The sequence below is a fragment of the Zootoca vivipara genome, chromosome Z1 (genome assembly GCF_965207765.1).
Source record: "Zootoca vivipara chromosome Z1, rZooViv2.hap1.1, whole genome shotgun sequence".
Taxonomy (NCBI): domain Eukaryota; kingdom Metazoa; phylum Chordata; class Lepidosauria; order Squamata; family Lacertidae; genus Zootoca; species Zootoca vivipara.
In genome coordinates this window covers 63,629,267-63,645,874 of record NC_142583.1, presented here as the reverse complement: position 1 = coordinate 63,645,874, position 16,608 = coordinate 63,629,267, and the positions used below count along the sequence as shown (strand labels likewise).

The 16,608-nt window shown below is 47.3% G+C and overlaps 1 protein-coding gene across 1 annotated transcript in view; it reads left to right on the top strand.

Annotated features, from left to right (window-relative positions):
* Positions 1 to 212: 212 nt before the first annotated feature.
* The window catches only part of FGF5 (fibroblast growth factor 5), a 29,067-nt gene continuing 12,671 nt past the window's right edge, over positions 213 to 16,608 (top strand). Inside the window, exons 1-2 of the mRNA XM_035113459.3 lie at positions 213 to 585; positions 16,178 to 16,281. Coding sequence (XP_034969350.2) covers positions 213 to 585; positions 16,178 to 16,281 — 477 coding nt within the window. The remainder of the gene's footprint in view (positions 586 to 16,177; positions 16,282 to 16,608) is intronic.

Genomic DNA, 16,608 nt, shown 5'->3' with positions numbered 1-16,608 from the left:
TAGACTCCAGGCATGTAGGGGAGAGCTGTGAGATCACCCGGGTTATAAATATCTCCGTGCCAGCAGCTCCGCGCTCTCGGATCGCGCTCTCCCTCCAGCGGGCCGACGATGCCTTCCCTGAGCGCCGGAGCGCACGCCCGTTTGCCCCAGAGGTGCCGCGGCATTCGCAGCCGCCTCCGCAAAATGCCCTGCGCGTCCCTCCCGCTGGAAGAATGAGCTTGTCTTTCTTCCTCTGCCTTCTCTTTTTCAGCCACCTGATCCTCCTCGCTTTGGCACAGAAGGAGACGCTGCCCCCCAGAGCGCAACTTGGAGACGCGGCTTTGCGTGCCAAAAACAGCAGAAGAAGCAGGCTTGGAAGTAGGAATACCACTTCTTCTTCCTCCTCCTCCTCCTCCTTTTCAGCCCCTTCCCCTTATTTCGCCCCCTCTTCGGGAGTTCAAGGCAGCGGTTCCGAAAGGAGCAGTTTCCAGTGGAGCCCATCCGGGCGCAGAACCGGCAGCCTCTATTGCAGAGTGGGCATCGGTTTCCATCTCCAAATCCACCCCGATGGGCTTGTCAATGGCTCCCATCAAGGCAGTATCTTAAGTAAGTGCGTTTCGCTCCTCTCTCCGCCCCTTGCCTGGGGAACTGGGGCCACTCGGGGACATTAAATTCAATGTTGCAGTTCAGGGTGTTCAATTTTTTAAATTATTTTTTCAAAGAGCATTTTTACTGGTTGCTTTTGTAGGAATCTGTGGGTAGGTGCTTATTTCTAAACGTTCTTTAAAAAAAAAATCGTACACATTTTTAGTCTTGCTAGGTGTAAGTGCCGCTACCTACCTGCCCAGATCCCTTGAGACCCTGGGACTAAGAACTTTATGCATTTGATGCAAATTTGGTTAAAATGAAAAGCTTGGCTTCTGGGCACACGCTGAAGTCCCTGTATTGCAGCCCAGAGCCGTTCAGAGGGACGCAGCTCAAAGAGATGTAAATTTTGCCAGTGACTTCGAAGGCAAATAGATTGCTTCCATAGCAGGTGGAGATCCTAATAATCTGTCTTCAGTTTGGCCTCTGCCAAAAGCTGGAGGGAATGCAGAGAAGCAAGGTGGACTTCCCCACCCCTCACCCTAAAAAAAAAAACCCAACTCCCTGGCTTGTTCTTAGATTTTTTGTCCTTCTTCATAGAAGTTAACACCCTGATTGGGGAAAGCTAGAAACAGAGGTCATTCTATGCGGCTGTCTGGCTGTTGGATACATAGCATTCTGTAAATGGAAAAGTGCCATTAATAACTTTACTACTACTAATGATGGTGATAATGATGATAACAATAGTGATGGCTTTAAGCAGGGCACAGACTACTGTTGGTTTTTCTTTGCACAAATCAACGTTTTGGTGTCTTCTTTGCTTCTGAGTGCCTTGCCTCTGCTTCACTCCCGTCCTATTTGAATTGCGGATTCAGACTACAGTCTGGTAACCCTTTACCTGGGAGTAAGCTCCCTTGAACACATTGGGCCTTGCCTCTGAACGGACATGGGTAGGATTGCATCACACTTCCTCTGCACACTTTCTCGGAATTAAGTTCCGCTGAGCTCAATGGGATGTAGTTAAAAAGTGAAACACGCCAGCATCAGCTGTAGAACAATCGCATGATAATGTGAACAGCTGAATAACACAGCATGTCATGTTCACCTGTTGGTGAACATTTTATGTTTGGCCGGTAGGAACCATCAGAAACGGACTGAAAATTCCAAATGCAGATGGGAATAGTGGAAAAGGCAGTGGCTGGGGAGCACACACAACATGAATAGCCAATGTCCAGTTTATATAGTCAACAGCCAAACGTTAAATGTTTTTCCAGGGCTGTGGCAAGAGGGAAGATCATGTATTTGAATGTTCCCGCCATCCAAAAATCCTTGTACGTTGCATGTCAGGAAGGAAGGTTTAGATTAGCTAGCTAAACTGTATTTCTAAAATGGAACCCCCACTTTTAAAAGCATACCCCACTTTCTCAGTTACGAAGTTATGAAATATGCAGTTCTCAGTCAGCAGTTTGATACAGGACAAACTTTACTGCTCAAGTTTCTGTTGCAATTGATCAAAAGAAAAAAAGGTGTGGGGAAAAGCAAAATACTGTGAATAACAGTGCTTTTTGGGACTTAGCGGAACTGAAACTAATTGGGGCGAGTGGTTAGATTTCTCCAGCAAATTCTAAATGCCTTACGGCAATGGCTTTTGTTGTAATATGAGACCATTTTGGTACATTAAGTGGTATTTTTAAACAAAATAGTTATAGCATTACTGAAGATGTAAAATCCTTGAATTTAGTAAAATGAAAAGATTACTGTCATAAAGTTTATCAAGAGTTTTAATTTTTCCTCCTATGGTGCAAAGGGATTAATGACTATTGCTCAAAGTTTAATTTTTAAAAGCAAAAAATGGTAATGTTTTAAGTATCTCCCAAGTCCTACTGAAATTCTGGAATGCTGCTGCTGAAGGATCTGATTTCCATGAAACTTTGTTTTGGCTCTCTGCCTAGTGCAGGTGTCTTAGGCCTAATTCTCACTGGGGTGGCAACTTGTATGTCACTCCAGACTGCAGGCTGGAGAAGATTGGACAGCTTCTCCTTGCCCCCCCCCCCAAACCCAACTCATTGCATGTAGAGATGTAGCATGTCAGGGCGATTGCTAGAGTAGGACCCTTCTCTCTAACCTGCTACCTTTCTAAATACAGAGGCGCAGATATAGCAAAGAGCCACTCCCTGCAGTTTGGAATTGTGTATCCCTAACCGAGGGTGGGAGGACACGACACGCAGCAGGTCAAACGTGGCCCTCCATCCTCTCTGTCTGACCTCTCAGGCTCTCTTGAGGCCACACATCCACCAGCCATGTTCTGTGTCCCCATCAAGTGCTTTTCTCTGGTGGCTAAAATGTGTCCTTGAACTATCACAGCCCCTCTAGCGTGGATGGAGAGATGCTGGGATGGTGATACAGAAAATCCTGTTGGCTTTTGCATGGCTGGGATGTAGCCTTCTTGTCTCTTTCGTTGCTCCACCCACTTTTGGCTCCGCCCCCACCCATCACTTGCACAAATCAGTGGGCCGCAAATCAGCCTGGTCCTTTTGCTTACAGAGCTGTAAGCGATAAAACAGGGGTCAGCAAACTTGTTCAGCAGGGGGATGGTCCACTGTCCCTCAGACCTTGTGGGGGGCCAGACTACATTTTGAAAAAAATAATAATGAACGAATTCCTATGCCCCATAAATAACCCAGAGATGCATTTTAAATAAATGGACACATTCTACTCATGTAAAAACATAATCTGGCCCCTGGGCCTTAGTTTGCCTACCCATGCGATAAAAGGTTAACTTCATAACCATGGTCCCCTACTGATTTACAGGAGAATAATTGTGATTTAAGTAAGATTAAATTGGATTAGAGCAGGCATGTCCAACAGGTAGATTGTGATCTACCAGTAGATCACTGGACATCTGTGGTAGATCACTGGTAGATCCCCCCAAAGAAGCTAAAAAACTTTGGCTCCCCTAAAAAAGCTCAACATCTTTGCCCTGCACCCCTAAAATGACCCGAACCTCCAAAGACAGGGCTTTCCTTCCTAAAAAAAAAAAGTTCAATGTTGCTTTCCTCTTCCCTAAAGAAGCTCAACAAGTTTTACATGGAACCCCCCCCTCCAGCATGGGCCTTCCTCCTTCCTAAAAAAAAGCACAACAACTTTGAACTGAACCCCCCAAAAAGGGGGTAGATCACTCCCAGTTTTTAACTCTGTGAGTAGATCGCAGTCTCTTGGAAGTTGGCCACCCCTGGATTAGAGGATCTACCTGTTTACTTCTGTGCTCAGACCTCTCTCCTAGAATACCTGGGTGGCTCCCTCATTCTCTTTTCTTTATTCCTTTTTAATCATTGGAACAACGACTATGAACCTGCGACATCATTTGTTTTGCATTCAGAAGGTCCCAGGTTCAATCCCTTTACATCCCAAATAACCGAAGTCCTACCATTTACTAGTTTCTAGGATTTATTGCACTCAGCTTCTGCTTTCGAGCTTCCCATAAGCATCTGCTTGGCCACTGTGAGAAGAGGATGCTGGACTAGGCGAGCTTTCGGTCTGATCCTGCAAGGCTCTCCTTATGTTATTAAGAAAGAACAATGTTCAGGAAAGGAGCCTGGCATCTGGCTGATGGTGTTGACTCCTATTTAATCAAAGTTGTGCATTGGTTAGTGTTGGGCTAGGATGGAGGAAATGTGGCTTGAAGATTCCCAGGCTGTGTCAGCCATGAAGCTCACTGCATGATCTTGGGCCAGTAACTATGTTTTACCCTAACCTACCTCAGAGGGCTGTGAGAAAAAGGTGTGTGTGCAGAGGTGGGGAAAATCTGCATATATCACATTGAGGTTCATGGAGTAAATATAATGAATGAATGGATGGATGGATGGATGGATGGATGGATGGATGGATGGATGAATGAATGAATGAATGAATGATAGGGTTGCCAGACTCAAAAGAGGGCAGGACTTCTGTGCCTTTAATTGCCCTGCTCTCTTTTGAGTCTGGAAACCTTAAAGAGAAACCAGCAGACCCTTTGCTTGGAAATTAAACAAAGGGTCTGCTGATTTCTCTTTAAGGTTTCCAGACTCAAAAGAGAGCAGGGTAATTAAAGGCACAGAAGTCCTGTCCTCTATTGAGTCCGGCAACCCGAATGAATGAACGAATGAATGAATGAACGCAGCTCTGCACATTAGTGTTAGGAAAAGGTCACTGGTCACATGTAAGCCATGTATTGCTTAAGTGCTTTAGCATTGTGGTTTCTGAGCTATGGTTTGTTTGGCCTTAGCCCAGAAGTTCTGGAATAGGAGTAAGTCAGGCATTGCTTTCCTATAGGGTTAGAGTTACAGGGAAGCCGCGGGGGGGGGGGGCTGCTTCCTGTTCAGGGATATTCCAGTCCCACCGGACTCTCAAGAATTTTCCTCTTTCTGTTTAAAAAGTAAGTTCCTAGACTTTACATGTAGAAAGTAAAGAAGGACAACACACAGGGAGCAGTTCTGCCCAACTGTCAACTAAGAAGCAAGAGAGCCTGCGGTGCAATGGGTCAGTGCGTCTGGCTGTTAACCAGAAGGTTGTTGGTTTGAGCCCACCCAGGAATGGTGTGGGCCTGCATTGCAAGGGGCTGGACTAGATGACCCCTGCTGTCCCTCCCAACTCCATGATTCTATAAGCAATGCAACTAAATAACTTTATGCTTGCTGTGCTGCCTGTGTTTATGTTCTGACCGTTCTGCAATAATTCCCCAGCCCATTAAAGCTCCTTCGTGATACAATTCCTGGCGAAAGGGACTTGTTGCTTAATTCCTTCACTACCAGGTCCTGGGCCCAATGAACTGTAAGTGGATTGGGGCCCTTGGGCCACTGCAAAAGAAGGCACTGATCCGCCTAAGATTTGCACCTGCTTTGTGTTATAGGCAGGTTTGTGTCCTATTTTGCACACCTAGAAGTAAGTCCCTTTAAACACGAAGTGACCTGAATAGACATGTACGCCATTGTACTGTAGGTTAGCTATACAGTGAATTCTTAATTAATACCTGTTCTTTATATCTTGCACTGTAGGAAACATGCCTAAGCCTCTTTGCAAAGTTTTCACATTTGGCATTTAACTTTGTTGTTGTTGTTGGGGGTTAACATCTAGGGAGTACCTGATCTCAGGAGAACCCACCACAGGAAAGATACTTCCTGGTTGCTAGGGGAGAAGGAAAGGGAAACTATGGAGTTTCCAAGTATTTGAAAATGAGACAGAAACAGGAAAAGTGTACCAAAGGGGGAAACAGAAACTCATTAGAACTCCACGGATTCCTATGGCCTGGTATCCAAGCCACTCGCTCATCAATCATAGAATCATAGAGCTGGAAGAGACCACAAGGGCCATCCAGTCCAACCCTCTGCCAAGCAGGAAACACCATCAAAGCATTCCCGACAGATGGCTGTCAAGCCTCCAAAGAAGGAGACTCCACCACACTCCTTGGCAGCAAATTCTACTGCCTAACAGCTCTTACTGTCAGGAAGTTCTTCCTAATGTTTAGGTGGAATCTTCTTTCTTGTAGTTTGAATCCATAGCTCCGTGTCCGCTTCTCTGGAGCAGCAGAAAACAACTTTTTCCCTCTATATGACATCCTTTTATATATTTGAACATGGTTATCATATCACCCCTTAACCTTCTCTTCTCCAGGCTAAACATACCCAGCTCCCTAAGCCGTTCCTCATAAGGCATCGTTTCCAGGCCTTCGACCATTTAGGTTGCCCTCCTCTGGACACGTTCCAGCTTGTCAGTTTCCTTCTTGAACTGTGGTGCCCAGAACTGGACACAGTATTCCAGGTGAGGTCTGACTAGAGCAGAATACAGTGGTACTATTACTTCCCCTGATCTAGATGCTATACTCCTATTGATGCAGCCCAGAATTGCATTGGCTTTTTTAGCTGCTGCATCACACTGTTGACTCATGTCAAGTTTGTGGTCTACCAAGACTCCTAGATCCTTTTCACATGTACTGCTATCAAGCCAGGTGTCACCCATCCTGTATTTGTGCCTTTCATTTTTTTTACCCAAGTGTAGTACTTTACATTTCTCCCTGTTAAAATTCATCTTGTTTGCTTTGGCCCAGTTGTCTAATCTGTTAAGGTCATTTTGAAGTGTGATCCTGTCCTCTGGGGTATTAGCCACCCCTCCCAATTTGGTGTCATCTGCAAACTTGCTCAGGATGCCCTCAAGCCCATCATTCAAGTCATTGATAAAGATGTTGAATAAGACTGGGCCCAAGACAGAACCCTGTGGCACCCCACTAGTCACTTCTCTCCACAGCTCTGACTTCACTCATAGGTTAAAAACTGAGTCAGACTGACTCATCTCACAGAAACTTGGTAGGAGGTACCTGCATATTTTCCTTCATAACTTTTCTTCCAGGAGAGCTAGAAACTTACTTTTTTAAAAATGAGGCCCATTCTGGCTATGAGCCTAGTACATCAGTACCCCTGTACCCTAGGTACAGCATCAGTGCCGGCCCTATCATTAGTGAGTGTCATGAAAGGTCAGCAAAAAATGTTATGTTATCCCATTTATGATTGCTGTTGCATTCTGAGAGCACAGGAGAGGGGCTTGTTGGATTTTCTGCCTCGGGTTCCAAAATAACATTGCTGGTCTTGGGTACAATGCAGCACGAGTTAGCAAGGGGTGTGTTGGTGGCATTTGCTGTCCTGCTCGGGTGGCAAAATGTTGTGGGTCGTCCCTACCCATTGCGAAGGTGTGCTTAGCATGAATTTGTAGAACAGGGTCTTACAACCCTGTTCCCATCATCCCTGACCACTGGTCCTGCTAGCTAGAGATGATGGGAGTTGCAGTCCACAAACAGCTGGTGTAAAGGATCAACCTGATCTCAGGGCAGAGATTTGAACTATATGAGTTTCAGGGACGTTCTCATTCTGAGGATGCAATGAAATTACTTCCAGGATAATGGGCTTTGGGGTAACTTGCTAGACAGCTTTTATCTCTGTTACAAGAAGCATCCTTCTAAGTTGCACTGGTATCACTGCTGTTTAACCAAACCTTTTATTTACGCAGCAAGAACCAGAACATTTGAGTCGCTGCTGAGCAGTTCCCGCTGGAAAAAAAGCGCTTATTGTGTCAGCAGTTTACTGCGATTCATCCCACTTTCCCCAGCCTCTTTATTTCACTGCATTGTTCGCCTCTCCTCGAGTGCTTAGTTTGAATTATCCATCTGCCTCCAGCTGTTCCTTGTCAAATCTCTCTCTTTTTATTTTTCATCTGCTCATTTTCTTTCAGTATCCATAAATATTTACACAGTGACAATGAGCTATAAAGATAGTAAGGACCAGGCAAAAGTAATCGTTCACAAGTGGCAGCATCTATTGGATTCCCTCCCCCGCCCCCCAAAAAAACACAACCCAAAGAAACATGAAAAAAAATAAAGGGGAAAGGGGAACATGTCCTCTTCTGTATTTATTTATGCCTTTGGCTATGCATGATTCCTGCATTCCAGGTGCCCAGTTTAATGGCCTCATTGACAGCCAGTTTCATTCCATAAATAGTTTTCTGGTGCTAGAATCACATGATGAGGGTTCCAGTTCTGTGTCACTTACAAATTTCCATGACCAAATCATAGGGGCCACTCTCTGGACTGTTGTTATTTTGCAGGTGGGATTCAATTTCATACGAATAAATTCAGGTTGTGCAATTGAAGTGGATCTGGTAGTCTTGCACAAACCTTTCCAACCATTACCACTTCTTGTGGTCAGGAAAGTGACAAGGAAAATCACTGGAAACTGTGGTGGAAACCATTGTTTGACATGACATGTCCTATGTGTATACATTTAGGGGTCTCTCTCTCTCTCTGTGTGTGTGTGTGTGTGTGTGGTCTGTGTGAGAGAATGTGTGAACAGGGTCAAGATAAAGGTAAAGGGACCCCTGACCATTAGGTCCAGTCACAGATGACTCTGGGGTTGAGGCGCTCATCTTGCTTTACTGGCCGAGGGAGCCGGCGTACAGCTTCCGGGTCATGTGGCCAGCATGACTAAGCCGCTTCTGGCAAACCAGAGCAGCACACGGAAACGCCGTTTACCTTCCTGCCAGAGCGGTACCTATTTATCTGCTTGCACTTTGTGCTTTGAACTGCTAGGTTGGCAGGAGCAGGGACCGAGCAACGGGAGCTCACCCCGTCACGGGGATTCGAACTGCTGACCTTCTGATCGGCAAGCCCTAGGCTCTGTGGTTTAACCCACAGCGCCACCCGTGTCCCTTACGTGTGAACAGGGTACCCATTGCCAATTATGGCAATACGTACTACTGTTATGAGACCACCACCACCCCTGGAAGCCTGGGAAAGGGTTTAAACCACCCTGACTTTAGTTCCAGAATTCCAGCCTTGATGGCCAGGGCTAAGGGGTCCATCCATCCTTTCACTTGACCTGTGTTTTGGACTCGGATCTTAACAGAGATGCATGGAAAATGCAAAAAGAGATTTTGCTTAACCAAGCTTCAGCTCGGAGGTAAGATCGGATTTCGCAAGGCAGAGGCATGTAAGAAGAAAAGCTCTTGGACCTGGAGGAATTAATCGGGACATAATACAAACAAAGGTCAAGCAGGACTATGGATCAGCCCGAGAGAAACACTTTTTGGACCCACCAGCACTGTACAGAATGGTTTCACAATCAATCCCTCTTCACAGGGAACTCTGAATGTTGCAGCTCTGGGATGGGAATAGAGGGTCTCAGTACCCTTAACAAACTACAGCTCCCAGAATTTTTTGGGGGAAGCTGTTTAAAGTGGCATGATGCTGCTTTTGTCACGGTCCGGTCGGTGGGCGGTTGAAGCCCTGGCTGACGACGTCAGGGCCAGAGGCAAGATGGTGGTGTAGAAGCAGGAACAGGTGCAGGGCTGAGGGTCCAGCAGCAGGCAGTTGCAGGGTCAAGGAGCAAGGCAGAGGCGAAGGTCTGGGAGTCAAGGAGCAAGGCGTCGGCAAGGCAAGGGTCCAAGGGTCGAGGATCAAGGCGTCGGCAAGGCAAGGGTTTGAGGAGCAAGGCGTCGGCAAGGCAAGGGTCCAAGGGTTGAGGATCAAGGCGTCGGCAAGGCAATTGTCCAAGGAGCAAGAGGCCATAGGCAACCAGGCAGGGATAGCGTTGCTGTGGCAAAGAGCTGAAGGGAAATGCTGAGCTTTTCCCTCCCAGCTCCTGCTACCAGGTGCAGTGAGGTATCAAGTAGCTTCACCTGAGTGACCACTCCTTGCCTCTCCAGCACAAGCTGAGGCCTCACCTGAGTGACCACTCCTTGCTTCTCCAGCACAAACTGAGGCAGGCCCCAGTCCTGCAAAGCACTACAGGCCCCAGAGCCTGACTCCTGCCCATACTCCTGACAGCTTTAAATATGTATGGTACAGATGGGGCATTTTTCAGCTTACGTCTTCTCTTTAGAGAAGGAGAGGTGTGGAGCAGAGCAGCCCATAGTTGCTTTAGGATGTTCTGCATTGAGTAATAATATGCTTTTAACAATTTCAACCATTTTTCCTTTTGCATCTCGTCTTTCTTTCATGTTATAACCCCCTAATAGCTAGCGCTTAGATTGTTCTTTCCAGGCTTTCGTAGCCCTACAGGGGAGATTCAGAATGTGCACTGCCATGTAAAAATAGTACCCGCTGCACTCCCTCGCTCTCTCCTTTTAGAAAGAACTGATCCTTATGCGGATTCAGAGCCAGCGTTGTTCACCTGCAGCACAAAGTAAATCTGCTCCTTCTATCGTGCTTTTGCTTTTGATAACCCCCTGAGCCAGAGCAACAGAAGACAAGAGGAAAACATGCTCTCTTCAAAAGCAAACCACCAAAAGATTTGGGAGGCAGGATGAAGTGAGGATAGCAGCAGGAAAATGGAAAGGCAGAGATGGGCCTCTGATGTTGTGGTCCATCACAAAGGAGGGACGCGGGTGGTGGCATTGTGGTCTAAACCACTGAGCCTCTTGGGCTTGCCGATTGGAAGGTCAGCGGTTCAAATCCCTGTGACGGGGTGAGCTCCCATTGCTCTGTCCTAGCTCCTGCCAACCTAGCAGTTCAAAAGCACACCAGTGCAAGTAGATAAATAGGTACCACTGTGGCAGGAAGGTAAATAGCATTTCCATGTGCTCTGGCTTACTTCACAGTGTTCCATTGCTTCAGAAGCGGTTTAGACATGCTGGCCACTTGACCCGGAAAACACCGGGTCTGCAGACAAACACCGGCTACCTCAGCCTGAAAGCGAGATGAGCGGCGAAACCCCCACAGTTGCCTTTGACTGGACTTAACTGTCCAGGGGTCCTTTACCATCACAAAGCATTCAGTGGGGCACTCGTTCAGGATTTGACCACACTTCCGCTTGTCCCATGCTTAGAAAGCATGGGTCTGAGCGGTTTCCCACTTGCCTTGCTCCTTTTTCAGGGAAAATCCACTCTTTAGCTCCAAATCAGAACAAACAGCTATCAACCAAAAAAGCCCAATTGCCGTTTGCTCCGACTGAGCACTAAAGAGTAGTTTTCCCTACAGGAAAGCGGTAGGAGAATCATAGAGTCATAGAATTGTAGAGTTGTAAATTTGGCCACTAACTTGTTAGCAGGAATGCGGCAGTCAGAATATATTGCATGGATATTAAACCAACTGCATTGCTTACACAGAATCGTAGAATCTTAGAGTTGGAAGGGACCCAAGGGTCATCTAGTCCAACCCCCCTGCAATGCAGGAATCTCAGCTAAAGCATCCAGGACAGATGGACATCCAACCTCTGCTGAAAAACCTTGGTTTTTAAGGATGGAGAATCCACAACCTCCCAAGGAAGACTGTTCCTTGTCAAACAAGTCTTACTGTCAGAAAGTTCTTCCTGATGCTTCGTTGCAATCTCCTTTCATGTAATTTGAATCCATTGGTTCAGGTCCTGCCCTCCAGAGCATGAGAAAACAAGCTTGCTCCATCCTCCATGTGACAGCCTTTTAGATATTTTAATATGGCTACCATATCCTCCATTCAGTCTCCTCTTTTCCAGGCTAAACATACCCAGCTCCCAGGGCCGTCTCAACCATGTCGGACGCCCTGGCGCCGTGGTGCGGAGATCGCTCCGGTGCCCCCGCTCCGCCCCGTCGCGGCTGGTGGGCAAGCGCAGGGCACAGCATGGCTTCCGCACGGCTCTGCCGCATGCCGCCCCCCTGCCGGGCCAGCACCCTGCACCACCCAGCCTATCCCTAGAGCCGGCCCTGCCAGCTCCTTCAACCGTTCCTCATAAGGCTTGGTATCCAGACCCTTGATCATCTTGGTCGCCCTCCTCTGCACTTGTTCCAGCTTGTCAATATCCTTCTTAAAATCGTGGTGCCCAGAACTGGACACAGTGTTCCAGGTGTGGTCTGACCAAAGCAGAGTAGAATGGTAGTACTGTATTACTTCCCTTGATCTGGAGACCAGACTTCTGTTGATGCAGTTTGAGAGCCCAAAGTCTGCAGATACAGAGGCTGCCACCATACCTGCCAATTGCATGGGCCAATGTTCTGTCAATGCAGTGGCTGAGAGCAGGCGCGCTGGCCCCAGTGACGTGGTGCACGTTCTGGGGGTGGGGCGCGCCGTGCGCAGTGACGTGGTGCACGTTCTGGGGGTGGGGCGGGCAGCGGCGATGGCGTCCCTGGGATCGCGTCGCTTGGGGCGCATCGCGCCGCTCGGGGCGCACCGCCCCGACCGCCCCTATCTTCCTACGCCCCTGTGTCAATGTGGTAGAGTGATCAGAGTGTTGGCTAAGGCCTGAGAGAACAGGGTTCAAATCCTCACTAAGCCACAAAGCTCACTGCATGACCTTGGGCCAGACCTACCCCACAGCCAGACCTACCCCACAGGAGTTGTTAGAAGAAGAAAAAGAGGAGACTGAGAAACACCTTGAGCTCCTCAGAGCAAAGATGGGGTATAAATTTAACAAATAAACAAAGCCCAGAGTCCTGAATATAGAGAGGACCAGGTAGCCCAGTGGGCTAGATCCCAGCATCGGGGGAAAGAAGCTAAATGTTTGGGCTATTGTACATTGGCCTCTTCTTGTTTCATGTTGAGCAAGGTGTGATTTAAGTGCTCATTTCACCCTTCTTCACTGCTTCAAGGAGAGGATGGCGGAGCTACAACTCAGGATGTTAAACCTGTGTTGTTCCCCAGAGGCCAGCAGAGATCCACTTTCTGCTTTTTCTGTGTTTGGAACGAGTGTCTGGGATGAGTTCAGCATTACTTTTCTTCAGTTTGGGATAGCTCAGTCGGTAGAGCATGAGACTCTTAAACTCAGGGTCACGGGTTCAAGCCCCATGCTGGGCAAAAGATTTCTGCCTTGCAGGGGGTTGGACTAGATGACCATTGTAGACCCTTCCAACTGTATAATTTTGAGAATGCTATGAATTAATAGCCATTGAAACTGGGTAATGACAGCAGGGTGGTCCTTGTTTTCTTCAACCTAACAGCTGATCGGGGTTGCAACAGTCGAATCTCCTTGCTTCTCTGCATCCTTTCCTACCAACAGACCGTCTGTCACCAAGCCTTGTGAGCTTGCAGTTGTCTCTCCTTATGAGCAGTCAGAATGACCATGACACTTCCATGGTGTCCCACAACTCATCCATCTGCTGCGGAGAACTGCATTTATTTATTTTTTGCAGGGGGTGGAGGGGGGAGTGAAGCCAAAGCTCTTCAGCTAATTGCTAGGGAACTTTCAAAGACTGAAGTCAGCATGCAGCCTTGGTAAGTTTCCTAAACTCCCCTCCAGAGGCTTGCTTACTTCCAGTTGCTATCGATAATATAAATGTGATGGCTCTGTGTCAATATAGGAGGGGGAGCATAGGAAAGAATGCTTATCTTGCTTTCATGCATCTGATGAGCAGAAGGATCCATTGGTCTTTAGCTGCAATCAGGTGGAGCTTGGCTAACTCCAGGCTGCAATGGCAGATATGCTAGATAGTTGCATAGAATCATAGAATCATAGAATCGTAGAGTTGGAAGAGACCACGAGAGCCATCCAGTCCAACCCCCTGCCAAGCATTATTAAAATCAGGAAAATTCCTTGCAAACATGTGCATCGTAGGTGAAATTGCATACCATAATGTGTGTATTAGGAGAAAGTCATGCTAAATGCTGAATAATTTATCATTATTATTTTTTTAAAAAAAGCCTTTGCAAACTGATTTGGAGAACTGAACGTAAGATTAAAAACAAACAAACGAGGAAGTGAGAGACCAAAGCAGACGGATTTGCCGGTCCCTAATTGCACTTGGCTTGTTTCAGACGCTCCTGACTGCTTCCAGGTCTGCCTTTAACATGTTCAGGGGTGAACGTCTTCTTCTGCAAACAATATGCTTGGCGATCAGTAGCTCCCCAGCACTGTGCAAAGCAGCAGGGTGTGAGAGAGAAAGGTCGGTGTGTGTGTGCATGTGGTTAAAATCATTGGAACCCATGCAAAAACCTTAGGGTATTCTGAAGGCTCAAGCCTGCTAGGGTAGGGTGCTCTTTATTCTGCAAGAACTGCTCCTAAACCCAGATTTATGGAAGCAGCTGTGCCATGTTATGGTTTATTTATATACCCCAAAGTAGTGAGCATCATATCAATAGGAAAGAAATATATAATAAGAGTACCAATAGATGCAGTCAATCAAAGCGATATAAAATAGCAAAATCACAACATACCCACCTGGGTACGTGTTAGGAACACCAGTTAACCCCACAGCAAAGAAACAGAAAAACTATAACTCAAACCATCCCTGTCTCTCACCTGGGGTGAACACACTTCATTCACCTCTCTGACCTGTGGGGGGGGGGAGAGAATGTGTTTTACTAACTGAGGTTAACACCCACATATTTACAGCACTCTTCTTATTCTTTAACAGTCATGGCTTCCCACAAAGAATTTTGGGAACTGTAGTTTGTTAAGGGTGCAGGCCTACCGTTCCCCCAGCACCCTTAACGAACTGTATTTCACAGGATTCTCCACGTCTGCTAAAGCGGTATAAGAATGAGGTACAATGTATGTTGCGGTTGTGACCAGACTCTTTCTCTGGCACAGAAACCACTCCCCTCTCTGGCTGCCGTCAGCCAGCCAGTTGATTTATTAACCCCAGGTTATAATTGCCAGAGCCTGGAGGAAAAAATTGGAGGAAATCCTACAAGCCTTCTGTCTCCCACCGCGGGGACCCACAAAACGCCGTGGTTATCTGCTGGTAAGAGAAACTCACTCTGTACATCCTCAGAGATTCTCTCATCTATCTAACTAGATCGCTTGTTCCAACATTACACCCAGCCACTGAAAACAAGTTTCCAGGATTGAGCCCAGAGGCTACAGGAATCAAGCAAGGGGAGCAGGGGATGGTCCTAGCTTAAACAACCCTTGCTGATTTTGAAGGTGAAATATACTCGGAGTCGAGAGTGAATTTCATGCTCTTTATTGTAGTCATCAAGGAGAAGAAGAGAAGAATGCCCTTTTCCCCAAACCATCTGCTTATATACATTATTTACACAATGGGCTTTGCATGATTGGCTACTTCAGGGCTGCACCTGTGGGCCAATCAGTTTGTGGATTGACTTCTGCCAGCAGCCTGATTGGCTGCTCCTGCAGGCCAATCAGGTTGTGAATTCACTTCTGCCAGCCGCCCGATTGGCTGCTCCTGCAGGCCAATCAGGTTGCGGATTCACTTCCACCTGGAGTTGGATTGGGTGGCTCTTGCGGACCAATCAGACTGCTGATTCTGGATCCTATTGTTCTATGATTCAGCTCAGTATATAACAGAAGGCTTGTTCTCTTTCCTCTTCCCCCTAGACTGGTGGTTTTCAACCAGCGTGCCGTGGCACCCTGGGGTGCCTTGAATGTCAGGGGTGCTGCGGGCAACACTGGCCTCTGTCCCTCTTCCCTTCCCTCCCTCCTCTGATGCCCTCTTGTATCTCTGCCTCCCCAAGGCTTGCACAGCTGTTCGTTGCAGAACCCCTGGCTATAAGCTCCCCAGGCGAATGGTGCCTCTGGGGCTGGCCAGGGGGGTGCTTCCCAGGCCCCTGTGGGGCAGTGTGAGGGGGCACATCTCTTTGGGGCAGAGGGGGCAGCTCAGAGACTAGGGGTGGCAGCTGCAGCTGCCCAGAGGACTCCCAAGGAAAGAGGAGAGAAGAGGAGAGGAGGCTCCCACAAGGGAGGCTGTTTGAAAAAGGGTGAGAGGCTGCCAACTCTGCAAGCAAGGGGTGGCAAAACTGGGCTCTTGAACCCCACAGGGGAGCCACAGAAAGAAAGTAGTTGGTCAAGGGAGCCGTGGACCCAAAAAGATTGAACACCTCTGCCCTAAACCATCTCCTGATGCCTTCCTGTTGAGGGCAGGTGGATAACCATTAAATTCCACTCACACCAGTTGTGTCCTTTAAAACCTCAGGACGTCTATAAATAAATGTATATTCAGATAACCCGAGCAAGCAAGCAAGAAGCAATCAAGCATGAAATCACAGTTTAAGCCTAAAATGACAAAGCTACTTTTTCTTCCTCCTCCTCTTCTCCCTTCCCCCTTTTTTTTTAATAAAAAAGACCTGACAATGCATAAGATTTCTTTCTCTCTTCTTCTTTTCTTTGCAGTGCTGTGAAAAAAAAACGAATTGTGTTTTATTTTGGGATTTCTGTCATCCTAGGTATTTTGGAAATATTTGCTGTGTCTCAGGGGATTGTAGGAATACGAGGAGTTTTCAGCAACAAATTTTTAGCGATGTCAAAAAAAGGAAAACTCCACGCAAGTGTAAGTAAAATACTGCATTTCCAGGATATGTGAAAAATGTCTCTGCAGCTTGCAAAAGAGTGAAAATATTGCAAGGTCACCTGCATTGCACCTTATGAGATTTGAGTCCACAGCCCTGCATATCATTTCATTCATTTCCCACCATTTCTCCCAAGGGGCTCAAGGTGGTATATGTCGCCCTCTCTCCTCATTTAATCCTCACAACAACCCTGTGAGGAAGGTTAGGCTGAGAGACAGTGACTGGCCCAAGGTCACGTAGTGCACTTGATGCCTGTGTAAGGATTCGAACCCAGGTCACCCAGGTCCTATTTCAACAAGGCCGCGCTG